The 23,041-nt window shown below is 35.4% G+C and overlaps 1 protein-coding gene across 1 annotated transcript in view; it reads right to left on the bottom strand.

The window, feature by feature from the left end:
• LOC128988811 (CCR4-NOT transcription complex subunit 6-like) overlaps positions 1–18,366 on the bottom strand; it is a 29,937-nt gene extending 11,571 nt beyond the window's left edge. The window contains exons 1-4 of the mRNA XM_054410472.1: positions 18,294–18,366; positions 17,929–18,086; positions 17,281–17,435; positions 12,915–13,066 (exon numbers count right to left, since the gene is read on the bottom strand). Of these exons, the coding sequence (XP_054266447.1) occupies positions 12,915–13,066; positions 17,281–17,435; positions 17,929–18,081 (460 nt within the window). The 5' untranslated portion in view covers positions 18,082–18,086; positions 18,294–18,366. The remainder of the gene's footprint in view (positions 1–12,914; positions 13,067–17,280; positions 17,436–17,928; positions 18,087–18,293) is intronic.
• Between the last annotated feature and the right edge of the window lie 4,675 nt (positions 18,367–23,041).

Below are 23,041 nucleotides of genomic sequence, written 5' to 3'. Positions count from 1 at the left end.
ATTTTTGTCTATCACGGTCACGACAAAATCGTATACATCTTCCGCGATCGTGAACATCTTCCTCATTTGCAGAGACATCATTTTTGCTTCCTCCATTACGGCAAAATAATGAGCGTCTCAGAAAAATTGTGAACATCTTAAAGATAGCGGCGAAATTGTGATGTTCGTTCACACAATCATTGTTGAATGTGCTAAAAGATCATCAGTGACATTAATTATTCAAGTGAAAAAATTTCTCTTGAGGCCCAGGCAACCGTTGTTAGGGAAATACGGCCCTGATATCCAAGCCTAAGTGACAATTAGTCTTGTAACAATGAAAAAAAACAAAAAAAAAACAACTTATGTATGAGGGAAATCTACTGTTTTTGGAAGTATAAATTGTGTCCTATGATTATGTTTCTGTATATGTGGGTTTCTGTCGAAGCCTGCTTACATTGTGAAAGCATTTTTAACTTTACAAAAATCTTATAACATAATGCAGTTCATACTGGACAGGGGCCTTTTATTTTCTTCACATTGTTTTTTGAAACTATAATGGGACTAATCGTTGCATCAGGGTAGGAACCAACCTGAATCATCTATATATACAGGGTGTCCCGGAACTCTCTACCAATATTTTAGGGTATTGCTCCTGGGTAAGAAACATACCTAAATATCATATTTAAATTGTCCGGAAGTCCTTAGTTACTCACACAGCCGCCATTTTGTTTTTTTCAGTTATTAATTTTTTTCGAAAGAATAGTTAAACATACGAAATGGAAACTTTGCACAAACATTTATGACCACTAGACAAAGCTACCAAAAAATTATGAAGATTTTTCTAATTCATAAAACAAAATGGCGGCCGTTAAAAAACTTTGTAAAATCAATGGTTTTCGAGTTACTTAAGAAACAAAATTTTAAACGGCCGCCATTTTGTTTTATGAATTTGAAAAATCTTCAAAATTTTTTGGTAGCTTTGTCTAGTTGTCATAAATGTTTGTGCAAATTTTCAATTTCGTTTGTTTAACCATTCTTTCGAAAAAATTAATAACTGGAAGAAACAAAATGGCGGCTGTGTGAGTAACTAAGGACTTCCGAACAATTTAAATACGATATTTAGGTATGTTTCTTACCCGGGAGCAATGCCCTAAAATATTGGTAGAGAGTTCTGGGACACCCTGTATATATAAAATACAATGTATCTTTGTTTGTCCTTTATGGACTCCGAAACCGCTTGACAGATTGTAATGAAACTTTCAAGCATTATTAAGCATTATTCAAGGATGGTTTGTGTGAAGTTTGCTGCAGATCCGACAAGAGGGCTCCGCCCCAGTGGCTCTGGCGTTTCCCATGTTAACCTTATGAGTACTCATATTTAAATGGAATTAAAGAATCTTAACAGCTGGTTCAACTAAACAATTTGATTCAGTGATGTTCAATAGCATTAAAAAGTTAATAGGTTAACTAACAGGGCGCGGCACTAATATTGTTTTTTTTTAATCTATGACAACAGCTAATTTGCAACCAAAAGGTGAGTGAGCGTAGCAAACGAACTTCAACATGGAGGCGAGTTAGCATAGTGAACGAGATAAGCTGAAGGCAAGTGAGCGCAGCAAACGAGCTCCAACCTAAAGGTAAGTGAGTGTAGTGAACGAACTTCAACCAGGACGTGATTGAGTCATGCGAACGAGCTTATCTTGAAAATGAACGAGCATTTGACATAAAACCACATTAGGACAGGACAACGTCTGTCGGGCCAGCTAGTATTGGATAAAACAAATGGCACAATCATAATAGAAGAAACAATTGAATCACTTCAGCTGCTGATTTCAAATTAGCAAATTAAATTGAAAAGTAGCTGTTAGTAGTTTTGAGAGGTTATCTTAAAGTGAAAACGATTTCAGTTGTGTAACATAAGTTTGTTAAAATAATGGTACAATATGACGAAAATAGTTCAACACACGGGCAATACGTGTCCTTTCAACCCTCGCTCATTTTCTGACCTCGGCTTCACCTTAATCGTAAAACTTGACCTAGGGTCGAACACAGTTACTTTAGGCCCTACTGATGGATGATATATACTATTTCAAGTTCCAAATGTCAAATCAGTGAGAAAAGAAGTTTAAAAACAAGTACTGTGTAATAGTAGTGAAGTGTGAAAATTCACTGATGTGGATAATGTGATAATCAATTCACAGTCATGTATATTGTCTAAAGAATTGGTTTCTGCAGGTTCTCAGTAGCCAATTTTTATAATTAAATTGGGTACTTAGATTAGCACCATTCCATCATCCTCAAATGGCGTTGCAGAAAAACTCCTTCAGGGCATCTAAGAAGATCAGCAAGACGATTCAAACTAAAGGGTAGATGTGTTGTTAGTCATATGCAGAGCTCAATTTGCGGGGGAACGCAGCGGAACAGAGTTCCCTTAGGCCTACCTCTCTTTTGGTAAGATAAAAATATTGTCATAAATAGGTAGCCTACTAATAAAATTAAATAGGTTACAGTGAGGGCACCTTATTTTTTACAAACCAAGTACTGGTCATATATGTTTGACAACATATGGCATTTAATCTTGTTTATAGGTTGACAAACATACTGAATTTTGACATATTGTTAAAGTGACCTAATCAAGTATTTTGTCAAGTTAAAACATAATTAATTCAACTCACGATAACATTACACTTAGTTTTTTACCCAATTGTAGAAAGGTGTTTTTGTTTACAATCTTTTCAGTATCAACCTAGATTAGTATCTGTTAGTGAATTTTCCTTAAAGGGAAGTACCTATTACCATAGGTGGCACGGTAAGACCTGGACCTCAGACCGATTTACTTTTTCATTTTGATGTCGCTAGAGGCCAAAACCACTTTTCGTTCAAGCTTTTTATACATGTGTCCGTGAACACAATAACTTAAGTAATTTTTGTCCGATTTAGATTTAGATTAAATTTGGCTTCAAGGTGTATGGTGGGATAAACTTGAGTGAGTTCGCGAACCAGCATGATCGAGCCATGGGAACGGGGTTTTATGGGGTAAAAATTGGTTTTTTCCATTATTGATCCTCAAAATATAAAATTTTGCAATTTCTTTCCAAACCATTTTGTCTTGTCAAGCTTAAAAAATAATAATTTAGTATAGTGAAGTGTTTTCATGCGCTTAATGGTTATGGAGAACATTCCAAAATAATATGGAGTTTAAAATTTCCATCAAATTCTTATTGAGAATAAGTAAACTGTTGTAGTTTGCTTGTTTATGAAAATATTTCAATCAAACTTGGCAAATTTATTTAGGTTATACTAATAGCCCAGTCAACAACAAAGCTCAAAATGTCCCTCAGCGGGAAAAAATGGTGTAGTCCCGGATTTTTGCACAGTTGTAGGGGATACCCTCCTGAACAACATACTAAAAGTCCTGACTGATGGGGTGTGAGCTATGATGGGGAGGGGGGTGTAAATGCACAATTTTTCGGTTTTCTGTAAATATCTCGAAAAAGGTGCCCTCTAGCGGTAAAATGTACTTATACAAAAATTAAGAGCATTAAATTTCCAACCATAATGTCCATTACATCGTGTTCCTAAAATCAACACTTATCGAGATACATGGGTCATAAGAAAAAAAAAACATTCAGAGAAACTAGTATTATTTTGGTAAAGTGATTGTTTCATACTACATCAAGTTATATAAACTGATAAAAATGTGCTAAATACTCGTCTTTGCTGTACAGCTGTTGAACAAATTGAGGGGATAACTTGCTATCATCCTTCCCCGTAGCAGCAAACCTTAAGCACTCATTAAATCTATTGTTATTTGAAAATGGGGGAATAAATCATGTATCGACGACGGTGGTGATCGTCTGCCGCTATTACGTCAACATCCGCAATCAGCCTTCCTGCCAACCAATCGCACCAGATAGGAAACAAGTACAGTAGACGGTTGGACACTAGGTCGGATATCCCGAGGTGTCGGTTATTACGAGGTCGGGTATGAGGGGTTCCACTGTAGGCCTATAGCCTATGTATAAATCTATAGACTATCTATAATCTATAAACAACGGACACATATGTATATCTATATAAATAAAATTAGAGTTTTGTCTGTACATTGCTTAGAATCATGCAGTTTTTGGTTTTTTTTACGTTTCATAGCCTATGAAAGCCGAAACGAGTCTTATCTCAATTTCTGTCTGTTTGTCCATTCTGTGACTCCGTCTGTAACGCGCCAAAATGTCATTTTACGCGGCCTTCTCCTAGAAAACTAGATTACCGATCAAGGTTCTAATCATTTTTCTGTATTTACTGGATTGGTGAGAGTGTCTTTGGCTATAAAAACATGGCCTCGCTTCTTTGAAAACAAAATAACGAACCATCAAAAACCCAATTTCGTTTGCTTTTTGTCAAATGTTCTCCTAATGTTTACTATTACATTTTATTAAATAACGATCAGCTGTTTGGATTAGTTCTCACTTCTAGCTGTCACTGATATGTTTACATTAAAAGTTGTTTACAAATACCGCAACCATTTCCGATCAAGTTTTGATAGCACATCCAAACCAAGTGAGATTAAAAACGATGTGCCTTACTTAACCGGTTTAATTAATCGCAAGTGCAACGATTGTTCTTGAGTTTTGATAACCGGGGAAAATGCCGTGAATCAGTGTTGTATTAGTGCTGGGAAACTTACCTACATTTATTTAATCATCGTCACCAGGTTTTCACTTATTGACGGCGCTTCAATGACAGTTGTGTAAAGTGCAAAGTAAAAAATCACAAATGCAGGGGGTGATCGTGGATGTTGCTGAAATCTTGGAAGATCTATCTGATTTTGCTGTGATCGTAACAGAAGTTTAACTTACAGATGTAGCTAAACTCGCTTTTCCAATGTGTCACTTTTGGTTTCTACTTACATTTCGACAACGATATCGGCACTTTTCCTACCTAGGAAGTAAAACTAAAAACGTCTAAAATCCCAGATTAGTGAGATTTTTCACATTTCCTCCGAATGTTTGCTAGATATAATATGTACCGATTATCGTTTAGAGATTACGTAATCTTTTAAATAAGAAACCTTTGTTTGTATAAAGGTGGTTTCTTCAAACTGTCATTAATATGTTAACATTAAAAGTTGCTTACAAATAATGCTATCAATGGGAAATAACTTTGATTTTCAAAAACTTAAAAAGAAAATTAAAACCAAGGGAGATTAATAACTTCGGTACTGCACTACATCAAGTGACAGTTTTTTGAGCAAACCAAAAACCATAATGAGTTTTTAAAGCTTTACGTTGTTAACGTTACATGTTTTGTGGCCTGTATATTTATTTATTTATATATTTTCCAACAGATTAACACCTATAATACAGCTTGATTAGAAGGACAGTTTGAATTGGTCGTAAGTACTATAGTTATTTTCTTAAATGTAAACGTTGGTTTTTGGTACTGCTACTTTTCCCTAGAACCGGTGGTAGCAGTAAGAATCATTTTTACGTACAAACACATCACTATTTACAACTAGCCTATAGTTATCGTTAGTGCTGCACCTTATTTCTTATTAAATTTAATTGATGTCTTACTGTATAATTTTTGCGTTTTCTGTCTGGACTCCAAAATGTTAGTTTATGCTATGAAAATTATAAAACATTATTGAAAGATTTTTTTAGCAAACCATCATGAATTTTTAAAGCTTGGCGGTGTTAACGTATAAATGTTTTGTGGACTGTGAATTTATTTTCTTATTTATATATTTGCCAACCGATTTACACCAATTTTTCAATTTGATTAGGCCTAAAAACGATAATCATAAAATTTGATGACACTATAAAAACTTTCAAATAATTGTTTTGTTTGTAATGTTAAAGCGTATGAAATCCCCTAATTCAATTCTGTGTATGCTGTCTGTTGGTAACGCATTAATGTCCTTATTTCTCAGTGTTTCGTGGAAAAGACAAGATGTTTTAAGCATTAACATTACGCACCTTTGTTAATGAAAATTTCAACCCGAATAATGTGTGCAGTAGTGAGGTTGAGGTAGTATTTTAACTACTTTTAACCAGTGTGAAACGTAACTTTCAATTACGGTACAGGCCTACCTTAGTTCTATGCCTCTTAGATCTATAAAGCAATTCCTTTTATCATCTATATAAATAAAATTTGAGTTTTGTCTGTACATTGCTCAGAATCATAAATTTGTAGGTTATTTTTACGTTTTATACATTAAAGAAGCCGAAACAAGTCTCATCTAAATTTCTGTCCGTCTGTCTGTCTTTCTGTAACACTCAAGATGGCATTTTACGCAATCTTCTCCAGAAAAACGAGAGTACCTATCAAGATCCAAGTCATTTTAATGTATTCACTGGATTGGCGAGAGTGTCTTTAGCCATTAAAATATGGCCTCACTACTTAGTAAATAAAATTACGGACGTTCAAAAATGCAGTTTTGTGCGATTTTTGTCAAAATTTCGTCCAATTTTTATCACATAATGATCTATGAAATAACGAACAGCTGTTCGGATCAAGATTATTTTTTCTAGCTGTCACTGATATGTTTACAAATGTTGTTTACAAATACCGCAACCATTTCCGATCACGATTTGAAGGTAAATCAAACCCAAGTGACATTAAATCGTTGTCTTACATAACGGATTTAATTAATCGCAAGTGGAATAATATAGTGTAACCGTAAATGAAATAATTAATAACTAGGCATCATCCAGGTCAGGAACCAGAGATCCTATTTGTGTAAAATTGTTCTTGAGTTTTGATAACCAGAAAGAAGACCTTGAATCAGTATTGTATAGGGCTGGGGAACTTGAATTTATTAATGATCGTCGCCAATAGCTTACTAACAAGGATTCCACTCATTGACGGCGCTTCAATGGCGGTTGTGTAAAGTGTAAAGTAAAAATTCACAACTGCAGTGGGTGATTGTAACAGAGGTTTACGGTTTATGGATTATGCTAAACTTGCTTTTCCGATGTGTCACTTTCTTTTCCTACTCATCGTATGATGCAATCGCCGGACCATACAGCCAATAGGCCCATGGCCCATCTCTTGGGAACTTACGCCTACCCAATTATTCAAAACAACCTTTTCGACGACGATCCTTGATACCGGTAATTTTCCCTAGACTACACGGTCTCCCTACTTAAGAGATAAAATTACAAACGTCCAAAAACCCAGTGTTGTGTCATTTTTGTCACATTTCATTCTAATGTTAAAGATATACGAATCATTGTTTAGAGAATAGGCCTACGTAATCTATTAAATAACAAACAGTTGTTTGTATGAGGTTGATTTTTTTTTTTCAAACTGACACCAATAATTTTACATTAAAAGTTGTTTAAGAATAAAGCAATTAATGGGAAATAACTTTGATTGCCAATAATCTTTTACGAGAAAATCCAAAACCATGAAATCAATAACTTTGGGACTTGATTAACGCTTTTAATTTGTCGGACGTTATTCTTAACTATAAACGTTGGTTTTTGGTACTGGTTCTTTTCCTTAGAACCGTTGGTAGTAGCAAGAATAATTTTTACGTACCAACACATCACTGTAATTTACAAATTAGTTATCGTTGGTGTTCACCTTATTTATGCAGTCGTATTATAGCCGTACTCAATTTAATTGATGTCTTAACTGTATAAGTTTTGCTTTTTCTGTCTGGATTCAAAATTTTAGTTTATGCTAAGAAAATGATAACTCATTTAAGTAAAACATTTGTTTAGCAAACCATCATGAATTGTTTATGATTTATGTTGTTTATGTATCAATAGTTTGTGGCCTATTTTGGTAATTTTTATTATAAATTACCAATCTAAATTGTCTATGGTACTTCATTTCATATAGTAAGACGCCATTTCGACAGCATTTCGGGTCATCTTCGGTCCAAGTAAATATAGATTGGTATGATAAAATTTGATGACATTAATACAAATTTCAAATACTAATTTTATATGTACTTTGTTATGCTTAAAACATAGCAAATTCCCTAATTAAGTTCTGTATTTTTGTGTGTATGTCTGTTGGTAACGCATTTATGTCCTTATTTCTCAGTGTCACGAAAAGGGCAAGAACCTTGATGATTAAAATGTCAACCCGAATAAAGTGTTAAATGGTGAGGTTGAGGTAGTACTTTAAATACTTTGAACCATTGTGGGAAGTAACTTTCAACTATAGGCCTACCTTAGGGCTATGCCTCATAGATCTAGGCCTATAAAGCTTTTTTAGTTTAATCATTGGATTTAACATATGGACTAACACGATCCGCGTGACATTTAATTGCGAAGCATGTGTTTTGACTTGAAACTGTCAGATACTGTATTTGCGAAGGTTTATGTATAATAGTTTTGCCAGCATATCTAAAAATATGCAAACCAACTGCTGTTCTTAATATAAGAAGATTTAAACTGACTACTTTAAGATCCCCGTGCGTAGAACGGGCACACAGCTAGTTAGATATAAAATATGGACTTACTCGATCGGGTGACATATAATTGTGAAACATTCGTTTTGGCTTTGACACTGTCAGATATTGTATTTGCGAAGGTTTATAGGCCTATGTATTCCTATATGGTACAGTAATAGTTTTGCCAGCATATCGGGAAATATTCATATGCAAACCAACTCCTGTTCTGAATATAAGAAGGTTTCAACTTACTACAAGATTCCCGTAAGTAGAACGGGCAAACAGCTAGTAAGTATATAAATCTATAAGCTAGGCCTATAACATTTAAATGGTGGCCTCTGAGGACATCATAACGAAAAAGTTAATCGATCCTAAGTCGAGTTCTTACCATCAGAACTACGGTAATAGCTTATAATTCCCAATAGCCTATAGAAAATAAGCTAATATGAGGGATCTTAAAAAAAAAATACCCGAGAATAGCTTACCTTTCAAAAGTTATTGATAGGTACACAAAACAATGGTACTTAGGCTAATTTTCCTATTATGTGAAGGTTACTGGCAGAGGTTAGGTTAGAGTTTACCTATGTTATTGACTCATCTGGCTATCACTCTAATTATATATTGAGATAAGAGTAGTAGAAACACTTTTTTGAAAACATAAACGGTACTTGGATGGGTATTATCCGGAGGCCACCCTTATACAGCTGCGACAGTTATGTTAGGTTGGGTTATCATGAATATGTTTCAATATGTGTTTGTTATGTTGTATTGGTTATCTTCTGTATCTAGAGGGTGGGAAAAAGTATGACTCATCAGGTATCATTCAATTCATATCGAAATGAGGAAAGTCCCATAAACATATTTATGATAATCTAACCTAACATAACCATCGCAGCGCGCTATACCTACTTGACAGAGTATTGCGGCGGCGGCGCATTTAACTCAATCCTCGCCGACATCGCTGCTTTCTGCGAGGCAGAACTCAAAGGCAGCTAATCGTAATCATGTCAAATTTGGACAGAAAGTCAATTAAATTACCGGTATGTTCTTTCCAATTATGTACCGGTAGTTATTTTTGGTCTCTGGTAAAAAAATCTCTCCAAAATAAGTGCCCTCTGGATAATACCAAAGTACCCCATAAACCTAGCCTAACCAATAACCATTACCGTGCACCTAAACAGAGTGGCCTCCACCTTAATACGTTAAGTTACGGTAAGTTAGTAGGCTAATATTGAATATTTGTGGGTGTAACAGTATGCTAGGCTATTTAAATTACACCAACCATCATTTTTCCCGTTTTGCCTATTTCTACCCTAGGAAAACACTGGTTGGACAAAATCAGAATTTTTTCTACTCAAAGATTCACATTAGGAAGTAAAGATCCACAAGTTAAATGTAATAGGATACTAAGTTACCGGTACCCAATTAAAATAATAGAACGATAACTTAATAGGTAGGCCTAACTTACCGGTACTTTGACTCTGAAATATTTGTTGATAAACAACGAGAGCTTTACTGGTACTTTGACTCTGAAATATTTGTTGATAAACAACGAGAGCTTTATTATTTGGCATTAGGCTAGGCCTAAGTTTTAATTTAGCCTATATACGGTAACCTACTTATAAGCTATAATTATTTTGAAAAAATATAGACTAGGCCTAGTCTTGATAACAAGTAAAAATATAACCTAGAGTATACATAGGCCCTAATCTTTGTAAGTTAGCAGAAGAGGCTTATGAAATTAAAAACCACTGTAGTTATTTGACAGTTGCGTATATTTACATGATTAAAAATGACGAATGATAAGCACAATAGATATGAATTGTCTTTAGGCCTAACTCAAGAGTACAACAAATTGATTTTAAGTTAAGTTAACTGGCCTATATTAAAACATTTTAAGCTACTTTAAATAAAAGCTGATACACAAATAAAGCTCAGGACAAGTTTTAACTTGAAAAAAATAAATATGTTATACATAACGTATGTAGGCTAGTTCTTTTTGAATAAGTTAGATATGAAAAGATCAATCCCTTTTTAAAGACTTAAAAAATAACTAGCAAAGTAAAAACTGCATACAACAAAATGCAAGGATACGCAATCAATGGCCTTTGCCCTCTATCTGCAGAAATTGTGACAAATAATCTAGATGCAGCTAAGCTAGACCACGCAACAGCAACTGCTGCCATAACAAGTCCATAAACATTCTGTAGATTGAACAACACTCCCACTCCCGAGAGAACCACAACAGGTAATAAGGCATACCCAAGAACTGATGCCACAGATGTTAGCGTAAATCCCGCACTAGTGGTCATTAAGTTCAGAAGAGCATACATCATGAAACAGCTTGTCATTGCTAAGCTGTAGACATATCCAAAGTGAGCAGTTCCACCTGATAATAGCAAAAATCCAGCCAATAATATGCAAAAAGCCAGAGGACCAGCAAGATCATAATCTCCGATAGGTACAGTTGATGTAAATGGATCTAAGACCACCAAAATCTTTTTTCCAATTTGATCGGGGTCGATGCCAAGCTCTTCTAATAAAGGTTGTTCATCATCAAATTCATTGCCACCCATCGTTGGAGGTAAGTCATGGGCATTAGGATCATAAAAACTTCCAGTGTACATGGGTTGACTTGGCATTTGTTGGTTAGGTTGGTTGTATTGAGCATACTCGTATTCGCCTTTGCTGCTATCGTAATTTGTCTCGTGGAATGCAAACTGGTCAGTATTCAACACCATTTCATCATTATTATATTGAAAATTAGGTTGATATCCACTTCCATAGTTGTGTCCCGATGGATCATCAGGGTTCCAAAAACCAGACATTGTTAGGCTCGGTTATCCTACGGATACAAAATCAGTTGAAGACAGAAAGAGAAAATTATTGTCTATTTACATACTGTAGTACGATCACTAGCAATAAGCGTAAACACACTAATTACACGAGACACCAAATTTATCAGTAAGAAATACAATCATTGAAGAAGTAACCACAAAACAGAAACACCACCACATCAAATTGTAATCCGAAATTCCTAATCCCAGTTTCAGTTCAGTTCAGTAATCAATCAGTACAGACTAAATTTGAACAGCGGAGCGGACAGGAGTTAGTTGAATAGAACGAACGAGGAATGTCCCCAAATAATAAACTTTCTATTAATGAAAAACTTTAAATAAAACAAAATGAATGATTTGAAGTAACAATTTTCAAAACCAAAGTTACGGTACTTCCGAAAATTTTAAAAATATGTTTTGCTAACGAGTGTATTGGGTCGAGTGAAACTTGATTCGACTTCCACGTATTCTCTTCTGTACTTTGTTGATCGGGTCGAGAATGGGAACGGATAAACAGAACCGCTCCAGCTGTACAGTATTGGAACAACTGCAATGCAACCGTTGCCCATATTTCGTATCGTCTGCTGCTTGCTCTGACTTGAGCTACACTCTGGTAGTAAATCGAGGAACTACCATGTGCTTGACTTTTACACCGTTCGCACAGTCGCACATGACACTCGATTGGGCTTTCAAGAACGGACTTTTAAGATTTAAGATCAGAATAAGATACAAACATAAATAAAACATACTAGTCTATGATACAAATAACCACACAATTTTGAAAAATGAATAAAAAATTGCAATGATTACTATACACCCAAATGGAATTCTCAGTTTTATGTCATCACTTGTACATTAAAAATCAAACATAAAAATAATACATAGTGAGACAAAAATTATTATAATGGTGGATTAGTCAGTGTTAATCTGTTGTATGATGTTTAATGAATGTTATATGAAGAATGTTGCTTTTTAATTTACTTAATTTAATTTAAATTACTTGTATATGACAAAAGTTTGCATGTACAGTAAAACAGAACTTTGTATCTTATGTACGCTGGATAAATAAAGATATATATTGATATTTTTAAAACACAGTATTTTAAAGACAAAGGCACTCATAAAAATGGCTAATCCAGAGTAGAAACTCACAAATTATAATTTTTATCTCAAACTGTAAACAATTTCTTAAAGCCCCTCTAATCAACTGTGATACAGAAGAATAAACAAATTAATAATAATTGCATACCCAGAATGTTTAAACATTTTTAATCCTCCCGATCAATAAAATGTTGCTTCTGGCCGAGTTTGCTTGATCAACCAGAAAATAAACACACCAATTTCGTGTGTTTAACAACTCTTCCCTGTTATAAAGAGAATTTGATTGGATTATGCTTTTAACTTGTTGACAGCTTGAAAATGAACCTTTAGGTTCTAAACCTGGGTTGCTGACCTAAACTAGGACCACAGACAGTACTACAGGTATTTAACCTATTATAAAAAAAATATAGCAACTAAACTTTTTTAGCAATTAGTCACTTACAAAACATAGAGGAAAAATATTGCTAAAATCTTAGATTAATCGTTTTTAAAACTAGTCTAGATTTTGAAATTATTAGAAAATTTATTTTAAGCTACTTTGAATTCAAATGAAATAAGAAAAACAAAAAAATGGTAACAGGTAGACTTACCGTTGTCCCAAGCAGCCTCCTTGGTCTTGAGCAGCGCTGCCAGTCCAATGTTGTCTTTAGGCATGACTCTGTTCAACATGTCGTCTGAACCCTCCGAGTTTGCCATCGCCAGCTGGTTGAACTCTACCAGGTGTTCTTTGATTAGTGTGAATCTGCGGAAAAATCACTGCGTGGTAAATGTCTTCAAACATCGATATTCACAAACTTTACTTTGTAAAGGGTTGGTAAAAAACCCAGGTCTTGCTACTGAAATCGACCTTTGCAGGGATAGCATAATTAATTGAGCCTGAATTACAATTAGTGTCAAGGAATAGAATTGATCCTTGTAATTAAAACATTCTGGTTAAATTCTACATTGCTGGTTTTGCTTGAATTAAATTGATTTTCTTTGCAAAGGTGACTTGATTGTGATGGTGTATCAACGCAATTGTACAGGTTTTGTCATTATGGCGACATGAAATTTGCAAGGTTGGTAATTTAATTAACCTTTAAAGTACAAAAGGCCAATATATATATATATATATATATTATTTGACACAGCATGAAGATGAAAACATAGTTTTTGAAAGCGCTAGTGAAATTAAAAAATATATATATTTATTGGCTTTTTGTACTTTAAAAGTTAGAATGAAAGAATTGTAAATCCTTTTATAACAAAAAGTTGTACAACTTGTATTATGAAAACTATAAATAGGTCTTAAAACTTAAAATACTGTAAATTATTATAAAAAAAGTATTCTTACACCAATTAGCATGGGCGCCCACATTAGGAATGATTTGATAGGGGACGGGGCTAGACGTGAATATATATCCTTTTTATTTTTTTATACTTTGGGGAAAAATTTCAACACCTTTGATTATTTCTTATGATTGCGACAATAACTGTAAAAAATACACTAAGACCGTGACAACACCTGTGATGGTTTCACTCGACCACGGCAACATCCACAATCGTCTCTAGGGATTATTTCAACTTTGGTGACTATTTCTTGTGATCGCGGAAACGGCGATTATTTCCTGCAATCGTGATAACGTCTGTTATTCGTGATAGTTTTACCACGCGATCAGAATTTTCAACTAGGCAAAAAGATAAAAATTGGCTATTTTTGGCGGATTTCTCAGCTATTACTTAAACTTTTTAATTTCCCGGTTCTTTAAAAAAAATCATGTACAATTCAGAGACTTTTCTAGGTCGTCAAAATGCAGATACAATTTCAGGGTTTTCAGTTTTTCCATTCCGGCTCCCCGGCTGGACACCCTGTATTTAGCCGTAATGACCCTAAAATAGCACAATAATTAGTAGTAATTGGCTAGATAATTGGTTTTGACGATTTTGGAGTAGTTATTTACCAAACTATTCAATGATGTTTTGACAAAAATACGTTTTTCTACATGTTCATTTTGATTTTCTCTTTCTTTAAAAGATGGTAGGGGGGGAGGTTGCTGCCCCACTTGCCCCCGAGTACTGGTGCCCTTGCCAATTAAGTGAATTATATATTTATAATGACTAAAATGATACTTTTGAAAGTTTATTACACTTTATGAAAATACTCGGATCAACAATAATTTAAAATTGTTAAATTTGATTTTTTTTCTCATCTCAGTTTCAAGAACTTGAATTATATTAGATTTACCTTTTTTGTTGCTTGAGTTCTTGCAGGTAAGATGTTTCTGTTACAAGAACTCAGGCAACAATACCAAAGCTAAATCTAATATTATTTTTGTCTACAAACTTACAGAAATGTGACTGATAAATTCTAAGAGGAGAAAGACTTCCCTGGTCCTAGTTGCGCGGTTAGTCCAGTATCCAGGATACGCCGGACAGACATTAGACATTACTCGCCAGGTGGAGGTGAGAGGAGACTGGTCCAGTCACCTGCTCATTGATCACGTGCGGTCATGCCATTATTGTTCCGCCCAAAACTAATGCCCCTGATGTAACCGATCATTGCATCACCACCAATCACATCTGCAACGTTCTACGTCCTCAATACACTGTACACCGTTATCATCCAATACGTCCAATTTCATTTAACCTCGTAATTCGATCGGTCGCCCGTGCCACCTTTACTGATGAAAACGTTTCTTGGAATCGTGACCGGCATTTAATGCCAGTTTCTGAACAGCTCTTGATGTGGATGGTGAATTAGAAAAATGGCTGGATGATATGCATCATCACTCTACTTGAGTACTGATGGAAATGTAAGAGAAGATAAACTTATCAACTCTGATTGGATTTTCAACTGAAATGAAGCATTTTAAAAGTTTACGTTTCTTAAAAATAAAAATTATACAAATGCTTTGGACACTCAAAAAACTATTTTAAAATTAAATAATTTTAAAATTATACAGTTTATAAAGAGTAATCAGCGCACAACTCATAAAATGTTTACAGTTAAAAATGTTTTGTAATGACATACAATTGTTTTAGACTTTGTATACATATTAAATACATATTAAATTTTACACAACATTGAACTAAATTACACTTATAAAATAGAGTGATGTTTTAAAAATTTTATACATTTTAAATCAGGAAAATGTTTTTGACATATTTAGTTACACCTGATTGAGGATCAGAATTCTTGCAAATACTTACATTTCATTAAATGTATGACATAGTTTTAATCAGTAATAAATGTACAGAATTTTATTTTATCTTTATTTATAAGCCGGTTAGTTTTAGTTTTATAAAATTACTAGGTATATTCCCCAGTTATTCCTTTACTTTAGGGGGAAATAATGACATTGATACTGCTATTTTTTGTTTATTTCCCAAGTTGCACCATTATCACCATATTACTCCCACCAAGATAAAATGTATAACAATATTTTAGACTCTACTGTTATCAATTCCAACCAAACAAAACAAAACTACATGGCCAAAAAGTCAATAAAAACAATTATAATCTGATTCATCCCGGAACAGGAACAGTTGTGTGATGCAAGTCAAACAGATCAGTTGCAATGTTTAGCTTTGATTTGTTTACTTTCAATGCAACTAGTGACTTGTAGAAAGTATCAAGATAAGCAAGTAATGGTCAGGTAATTGATCTGATTACAAAGGAGTTTGAAGCACAAATCAGAGTGATTAGTGTTGACAAGATAAGAGATCAGGGGGGGGGAGGTAAGAGGAGAGGGACAAGACACTGACACATCACCTACAGACAGTACAGTATAGTGTTGGGCGTCTTAATAGGGTAAATTTCACTATTACTGAAGATTCACCTATAACCTTGGTAACAGGTTACTGAGAATATCCTATCATTTTTTCACGTTTTCTGAACCGTTAAATTGAGCTAGTGAAATAACGCTGACCGTGTCGTCCTATTAATTAATAGTAAACGCTCGGTAATAGTTTACTCAGAATCATATTACAGTATTTTTGTAACCTCGTAGTACAAACTAGCAATGCATACAAACGTAATAGCTTCTGTATCCAATAGTCAATGGTAATAGTTACCGAGAATCATATATTTTTGTAACATCGTCTGAACTGAACTGGTAGTTGGTAGGTCGAACAAATGAAATAACACTGACCGTGTAATCCTATTAATTAATAGTAAACATTTTTATTACGTCTTTGTAGCCCTATAAGTGAAATAACATTGGAAGGGGAAATAACAGGTGACAAAAATGTTAATGTTATTTCACCTATTACCAAATAACTAATGAACGTTCTGACTATTACTGAAAAGTGAAAAATAACGGTATTTCCCATCTCTAGTACCGTACACCTCGGCCCACCAGAATACCAACACCAATCACACACAATACTGTAAATTTGGCAATTGGACATGGAATGACTCACTGGCCACTGGTTACTAGGAACACCCAGGTGTTTGAACATGTTCCTCTCAGTACTTGTTAAGCGTTGGACATTACTGTTGAAGATACTTGATATACACACTACACACTTGATTGTTGAGTCCCATACTTATTATTGCTTATAAATATGCTATGTTGTCAAAGAATGAACTAAGATTATGCTGGAAAAGTGATAAGTTGTTGGACTTAATCTCAGAGTAGTAGAGGCTTAACCCACAAAAATAGTTTTTAGCCCAATAAATTATTTTTGCCGGAAACACTTTAACTAGTCTTTATTTTATTTCATTTTTTTTATCGGTGGGACTAAAATTTTTTATTCTACTAATCCCATGTTTTGTGTGTGCGCTTTTCTTGTAGTTCCACAAAACATAGGGGACACACGCAGAAGCAAAATTGCAAGGAATCGAGTTGAAGTTTATTTTCCACTGCGCTAAAATGTGTACAAAGTACTTTTAAATATAACAAATATTATTTCTCAGACAAAAAATACAAATATTACAATATTTAACCTGTTTTAACACAAAACTTGAAAACATACTTGGCTGTTCGGTAGAATATGGCGCACCCATCCACATACTTCCGTTCATTTTCGGACATTGTCTTAGCTCTGGACTTGGGAGAGAATATTCCATCGTAGCCATCCCTCTTCAGCTCCGGCAGGAAAAACTTGTAGAACTGATCAGTTTCCACTTCCTGAAACATAGTTTGGTCAACGTATAAAAAAGTAAACACACACCACTAACTTCAAGGTTGCTGTTATATAGGTTATTGAAAAACAGTGACGAAATAACAAAAGGATTTAACTGAATGTGTGAGAGACATTGATGAAATTTGATGAAAGAAAAGCCGTGCATAATATAACTAAAACTTATTATTTATCTACTCAGTGTAACGTTTATAGAATACTTATGTATATATTCACAGATTTTTATCATTATAGTTCCTTAAGAACTTTCTGGTTATAAGAACCACTCAAGGGAAAAATTGCATAATCCATAATCAGCTGTAATATATGCTTAAATATCAGAGAAAGTGAGGTGAGAGACTACTCTAACTCACCAGGATAGGGTATTTTTCTTTAGCCATGTAATAAAAACCAATTAAGACAGCTCAGTATAGTTTTGAGCAATAACAAATCTGTCTTTTCGCCAGATCTCGAGCTCTACAACTCAGCTATGATGTTTACCTGAAGACTTATGATGTCCGCAGTATAATGCCTTATCTCTCCGAGGATGGCCTTCTTGCGGTAGTCCCAGGTGAGGGCCCACGAAGGACAATACCCGTACATCTGTCTGGTGGCGTACTTGTCACACAGCACGTTGTAACACATCACGGTCATCAGACCTATACAAACAAGCAGCAATGTTACTAACATCAGCATAAAACTGATCCTTTAGAATTATAAGAAGAACTCGACGGTCAAAAAGTTATTTCACTAGGGGAATGAATAAAAGTTGCGAGCTTTGAACATGTTAAATAAAAAAGAGTAATGATAGTCTTCTTAAGTGCTAGATACAAGAGGTTTGATTTTGTGATGTATACACAACTTACATGTTGGTTTTGTCCTGTTCGGCCTTGCTAATGGTATCCAGGGCCTCTCTGGTGGTTGGGGCGACCTCACTGAAACAGAAACCTAAGATTAATAAAATGTCAATATCTCACAGTCAATAATCAAACGTAAGTTCATTTGCTAAAAAAAATATATTTTCTACCCATTTTTTAACATGCACTGTAAAAAATTCAAACTGAACTAAGCCATAAATGTGTATAAATTTATTTAAATCAACAGCAAAACTCGTTGCATAGATATCGATATTACAAGAAAGAAAACTTACAGCAATATACATTCATAACATAACGAATTAATGTGTTCCATTATACTGAAGAAGGCTAATAAGATAGTTTGCAATAGCAACAAGAGCAAAGGGAAGGGCAAGGGAGGACATATGGCATTGTAGAGAGTCTACAGTCCAGTCACATAGGTGGAAGACCTTGGAGGCCCATAGGAGCGGCAGACGCCTTGTACGTGTATACTAAGCATGCTCACTGAGGCTAGAGGATCAAGTAGGATCTGTGTCACCAGTACAACTCATCACATGTGGAGACTGAGCATGAGCACTGAGGTCAGAGGAATAAGAAGAATCTCTTTTGACAATACAACCCATCTCATGAGGATATTGAGCATGAGCACTGAGGTCAGAGGAGCAAATAGAATCCGTGTCAACAATGTAAATTATCATCACATGAGGATTTTTTTAAGCATGAACACTGAGGCTAGAGGAAAAAGAAGCATCTTTTGACAATACAACTCATCTCATGTGGATAAGCATGAGTCGTGAGGCCAGAGGAGCAAATAGAATCAATCTGTGTCTACAATGTAAATTATCATCACATGAGGATTTTTTTAAGCATGAACACTGAGGCTAGAGGAAAAAGAAGCATCTTTTGACAATACAACTCATCTCATGTGGATAAGCATGAGTCGTGAGGCCAGAGGAGCAAATAGAATCAATCTGTGTCAACAATGTAAATTATCATCACATGATGATTTTTTTAAGCATGAACACTGAGGCTAGAGGAAAAAGAAGCATCTTTTGACAATACAACTCATCTCATGTGGATAAGCATGAGTCGTGAGGCCAGAGGATCTACTGACGGGTCAAAAAGTATAGATAATCGAGTTTGAGCTGTTATTGCACCGTAACAAGTATGTTCTATAAACTGTTCTATACTTTTTGACCCGACAGTAGTATCGACAATCATCACGTGGAATATTCAGCATGAGCAGTGATTCCATAGGAAAAAGAAGAATCTCTTGAAAATACAACTCATCTCATGTGCATAATGAGCATGAATCCTGAGGCCAGAGGTGCAATATATAAGGCCCAGTTCACACCGAACGGACGTCGGGCGGAGACGTGGCACGGACGAGGCACAGACGTGGCAGTGACGTGGCGTGTTCAATGCACACCGAAGGGACGGTGAAGGGACGGTACAGTGGCGAGACAACCTGTATGTAGACTAGTCGCTTTGGTTTTTGCCTATTTCTATTAATGTTAATGGTGTTAGTTAATTTCTGTCAACTTAATTAGTACAAACAAGGGAATTGTTCTACTTCCTCACAAAATTTGATATTAAATTCAATGTCGTCTCACATATTGAAGAAACGACTCACAATCTACACACAAAAACAACTCTACACAACAAGGTTAGTAAGTACAAGCACACTATACATAAGAAGTTTGGTAAGTATAGTACAATATTTGCAGTCCGAACAACGGGCGCGCTACGGACATGCCACTTCCGATACGCCACGAGGGACGGCGAAGCGACGTGGCGGTGGCGGGAGGGCGGCCGCCCGCGCCACGTCACTTGTGTGTGCATTGACCAATTTGTTTATATGGGGAGGCGAGGAACGGACATATGTCCTCGCCACGTCCGTGCCACGTCTCCGCCCGACGTCCGTTCGGTGTGAATTGGGCCTAAGGGACGATACAAAGTATAATATGTGTATTCAATTAATACAACTCATCGTTCATCGCATATGGACAATGAACACTATAAAACTGAGAAAACGTCTTAAAACGCACACAACGTATATGTACGGGAGGAATACCAGAAATAATGCATAAATCTGTCTGTGTCAGAAGCCCATTTTATCTCATACATACATTATGTTAAATACGATATTAGATTGGTTACTCCGTAAATTACTTAAAAAAATTGCATAATGCAGACTAGTGTTGTATATCCTAAGAGATTGATTGCATTAGCTAATCTTTCTTTACACAACACACTCCAATACAATGTGTTGAACAACACTCGTGTCTTTGCACAATAAATGAATTGAATCAATCCGAGCGCCTACGCTATTGTCAAAGACAAGAACGTTTCGACTTTCATTGTCCATATCACCAAACATATCGACGGGGGGTCACTCGCTGACCTTGTCCACACTCCACCTGCTTGCCCAACCCCGCGGTCTTGCGACAGGGTATCGGCCCCGGGCCTGTTGCGCCGCATCCACTCTTTGTTGGACCGCCATTCAATGCGTCATTGTTCGACGTCTCGAGGTGCTAAATGGAAAAGGGGTTTCACAATGGGTTTACAACTGCCACATTATATCGGCGAAGCCGAAGTGCTGGATAGGTTAATTTATTCTGAACTCTTTGTTTACATTTACAGGGCATTCGCCTATTTTGAAAAATTTTAGTGATTCTTTGTAATCCGGAGAATTCAAGATTATTGCGAGGAAGTGATTTTGTACATTGAATGTTGCACCTATTATACATCGGTAAAAAAACAAAATCACGAAATGCAAGTGTCAACATTGGGATTCTTATAGGGTTAAAAGAAGGTCACATCGCTGCAGGGACGCGAGCTGGTCTAGTGGTAGAGCGCGAGTTTTAGGTCTCTTGAGGTCCCGGGTTCAAATCCCACCAATCATTAATGGATTTAACCAGAATCCTGACGTAGTGTGAATCAGTTCCAGATTAGAGCTTAGCGTCCAATGATAGGAAGATGGGAAGATAAGGAAACTTCTGAGTACTTAGTGATAATGCATTTGCTCTCCCTACTTTACAGAATCCAACTTCACCTCCCAACCCCATCGCCGCATTACAGAGCTTGAGTCGTGGGAGAGTCATTCACCGTTCACCGACTACCGCGTGCACTCTTCAGCTGTATCAACATTGACATCGCAGCCACGGAGAAGAACGATGACTCCGATACCCTATTGACATTTGTCGCGACACTTTCACTTCCTAGATACATCCTCCGTCTGTGACTGTGTGACTGCACTAGTGATGCAACCGTGTGTGGGTGTGTGGGGCGGCCACGTGGGAAACGCTCAGTGGAGACTTATCATCAAAGTGTTAAGTTGTAAACAATATAGCGAGAGGTGTTACTAATATCAGAGAGAAATGTTTTTCATAGAGAAATATACAGAACTGTATTTCAAAGAATACCGGGTGTCCAAAACCACCCGTACACCCCTTTAAAAACGAGGGAAACCTTTTCTTACAAACAAAAAATAATACAGAACTAGATAAATTGGGCACGGTCTACCAAATGGTGATAATTTCAAATACAAAATCACACCGGAAGGGCTTTTTCAGACCGGAAGTTGACTTTTTTAAATGTAAACTACCAATTTTGATCACAGAATCGGATTCTACGTTGAAAAATACATAACTTTTGTCTAAAACATTTTTAGAAAAAAACTTGTTTTCTACCCTTAATCCCCTATTAAAGTCAATAACTTTGGTCCATTCATCTGTCAAAGTTACTTGAAACAATAATAGAGAAAATCAATAACAAAGATTACATAAAGACATATGATGAATGGGATCAGCTGTTTAATGTAAACACTATGGTAATTGAGTAACAACTGGTGTACACATTGCTTGGTTTCATTTTATTTTAAAAATTAATCATTTGTTTTTACATTAAAGTGGTCAAATGTAAAAACAAATGATAAAAAAATTAATTTAATCAATGTGTAGACCAGCTGTTACTCAATTACTAAGGCGTTTACAATTAACAGCTGATCCTATGCATCATATGTATTTATGTAATCTTAGTTATTTGTTTTTCTCTAATATTGTTTGGAGTGTCTTTGACAGATGAATGACCCAAAATTATTGACTTTAATAGGGGATTAAGGGTAGAAAACAAGTTTTTTTCTAAAAATGTTTTAGACAAAAGGGATGTATTTTTTAACGTAGAATCCGATTCTGTGATCAAAATTGGTAGTTTACATTTTAAAAAGTCAACTTCCGGTCTGAAAAAGCCACTTCCGGTGTGATTTTGGATTTGAAATTATCACTATTTGGTAGACCGTGACCAATTTATCTAGTTCTGTATTATTTTTTGTTTGTAAGAAAACGTTTCCCTCGTTTTTAAAGGGGTGTACGGGTGGTTTTGGACACCCGGTATAGGCTTTAAAAAATATATATAACCGAAGGAAAATATATTTTCTAGGTGGCAAAAAAACGCCCGCTCATAAAATGTATCTAAAAGTTAAGTAAAGGTAAACAAATTGTTATGGATTTTCTATGCAATATCTTCACTGAAAAAAAAACAAAAAAACTGACTCTGGGGTGACAAAATACGTCCCCAGCACTATAGGATGCTATTGGTTTACGATTCTTCAGAAATAGCTTTGTCTCCTTCCAAATCGCATCAATTTTTCAACTTAACTACCGGTTAGCTTAAATTACCAAAAATGTTTCTCGATTCCAGTAGTAAATAGTTTAGGAAATCCACAAGAATATCAGTTTTACGTTGGGCTACTCCTT

The sequence above is a fragment of the Macrosteles quadrilineatus genome, unplaced genomic scaffold (genome assembly GCF_028750875.1).
Source record: "Macrosteles quadrilineatus isolate MER2022 unplaced genomic scaffold, UCM_ALF_1.0 Scaffold_3__2_contigs__length_128488019, whole genome shotgun sequence".
Taxonomy (NCBI): domain Eukaryota; kingdom Metazoa; phylum Arthropoda; class Insecta; order Hemiptera; family Cicadellidae; genus Macrosteles; species Macrosteles quadrilineatus.
The sequence above is the reverse complement of the archived record's forward strand: the minus strand, read 5'-3'. Positions and strand labels throughout refer to the sequence as shown.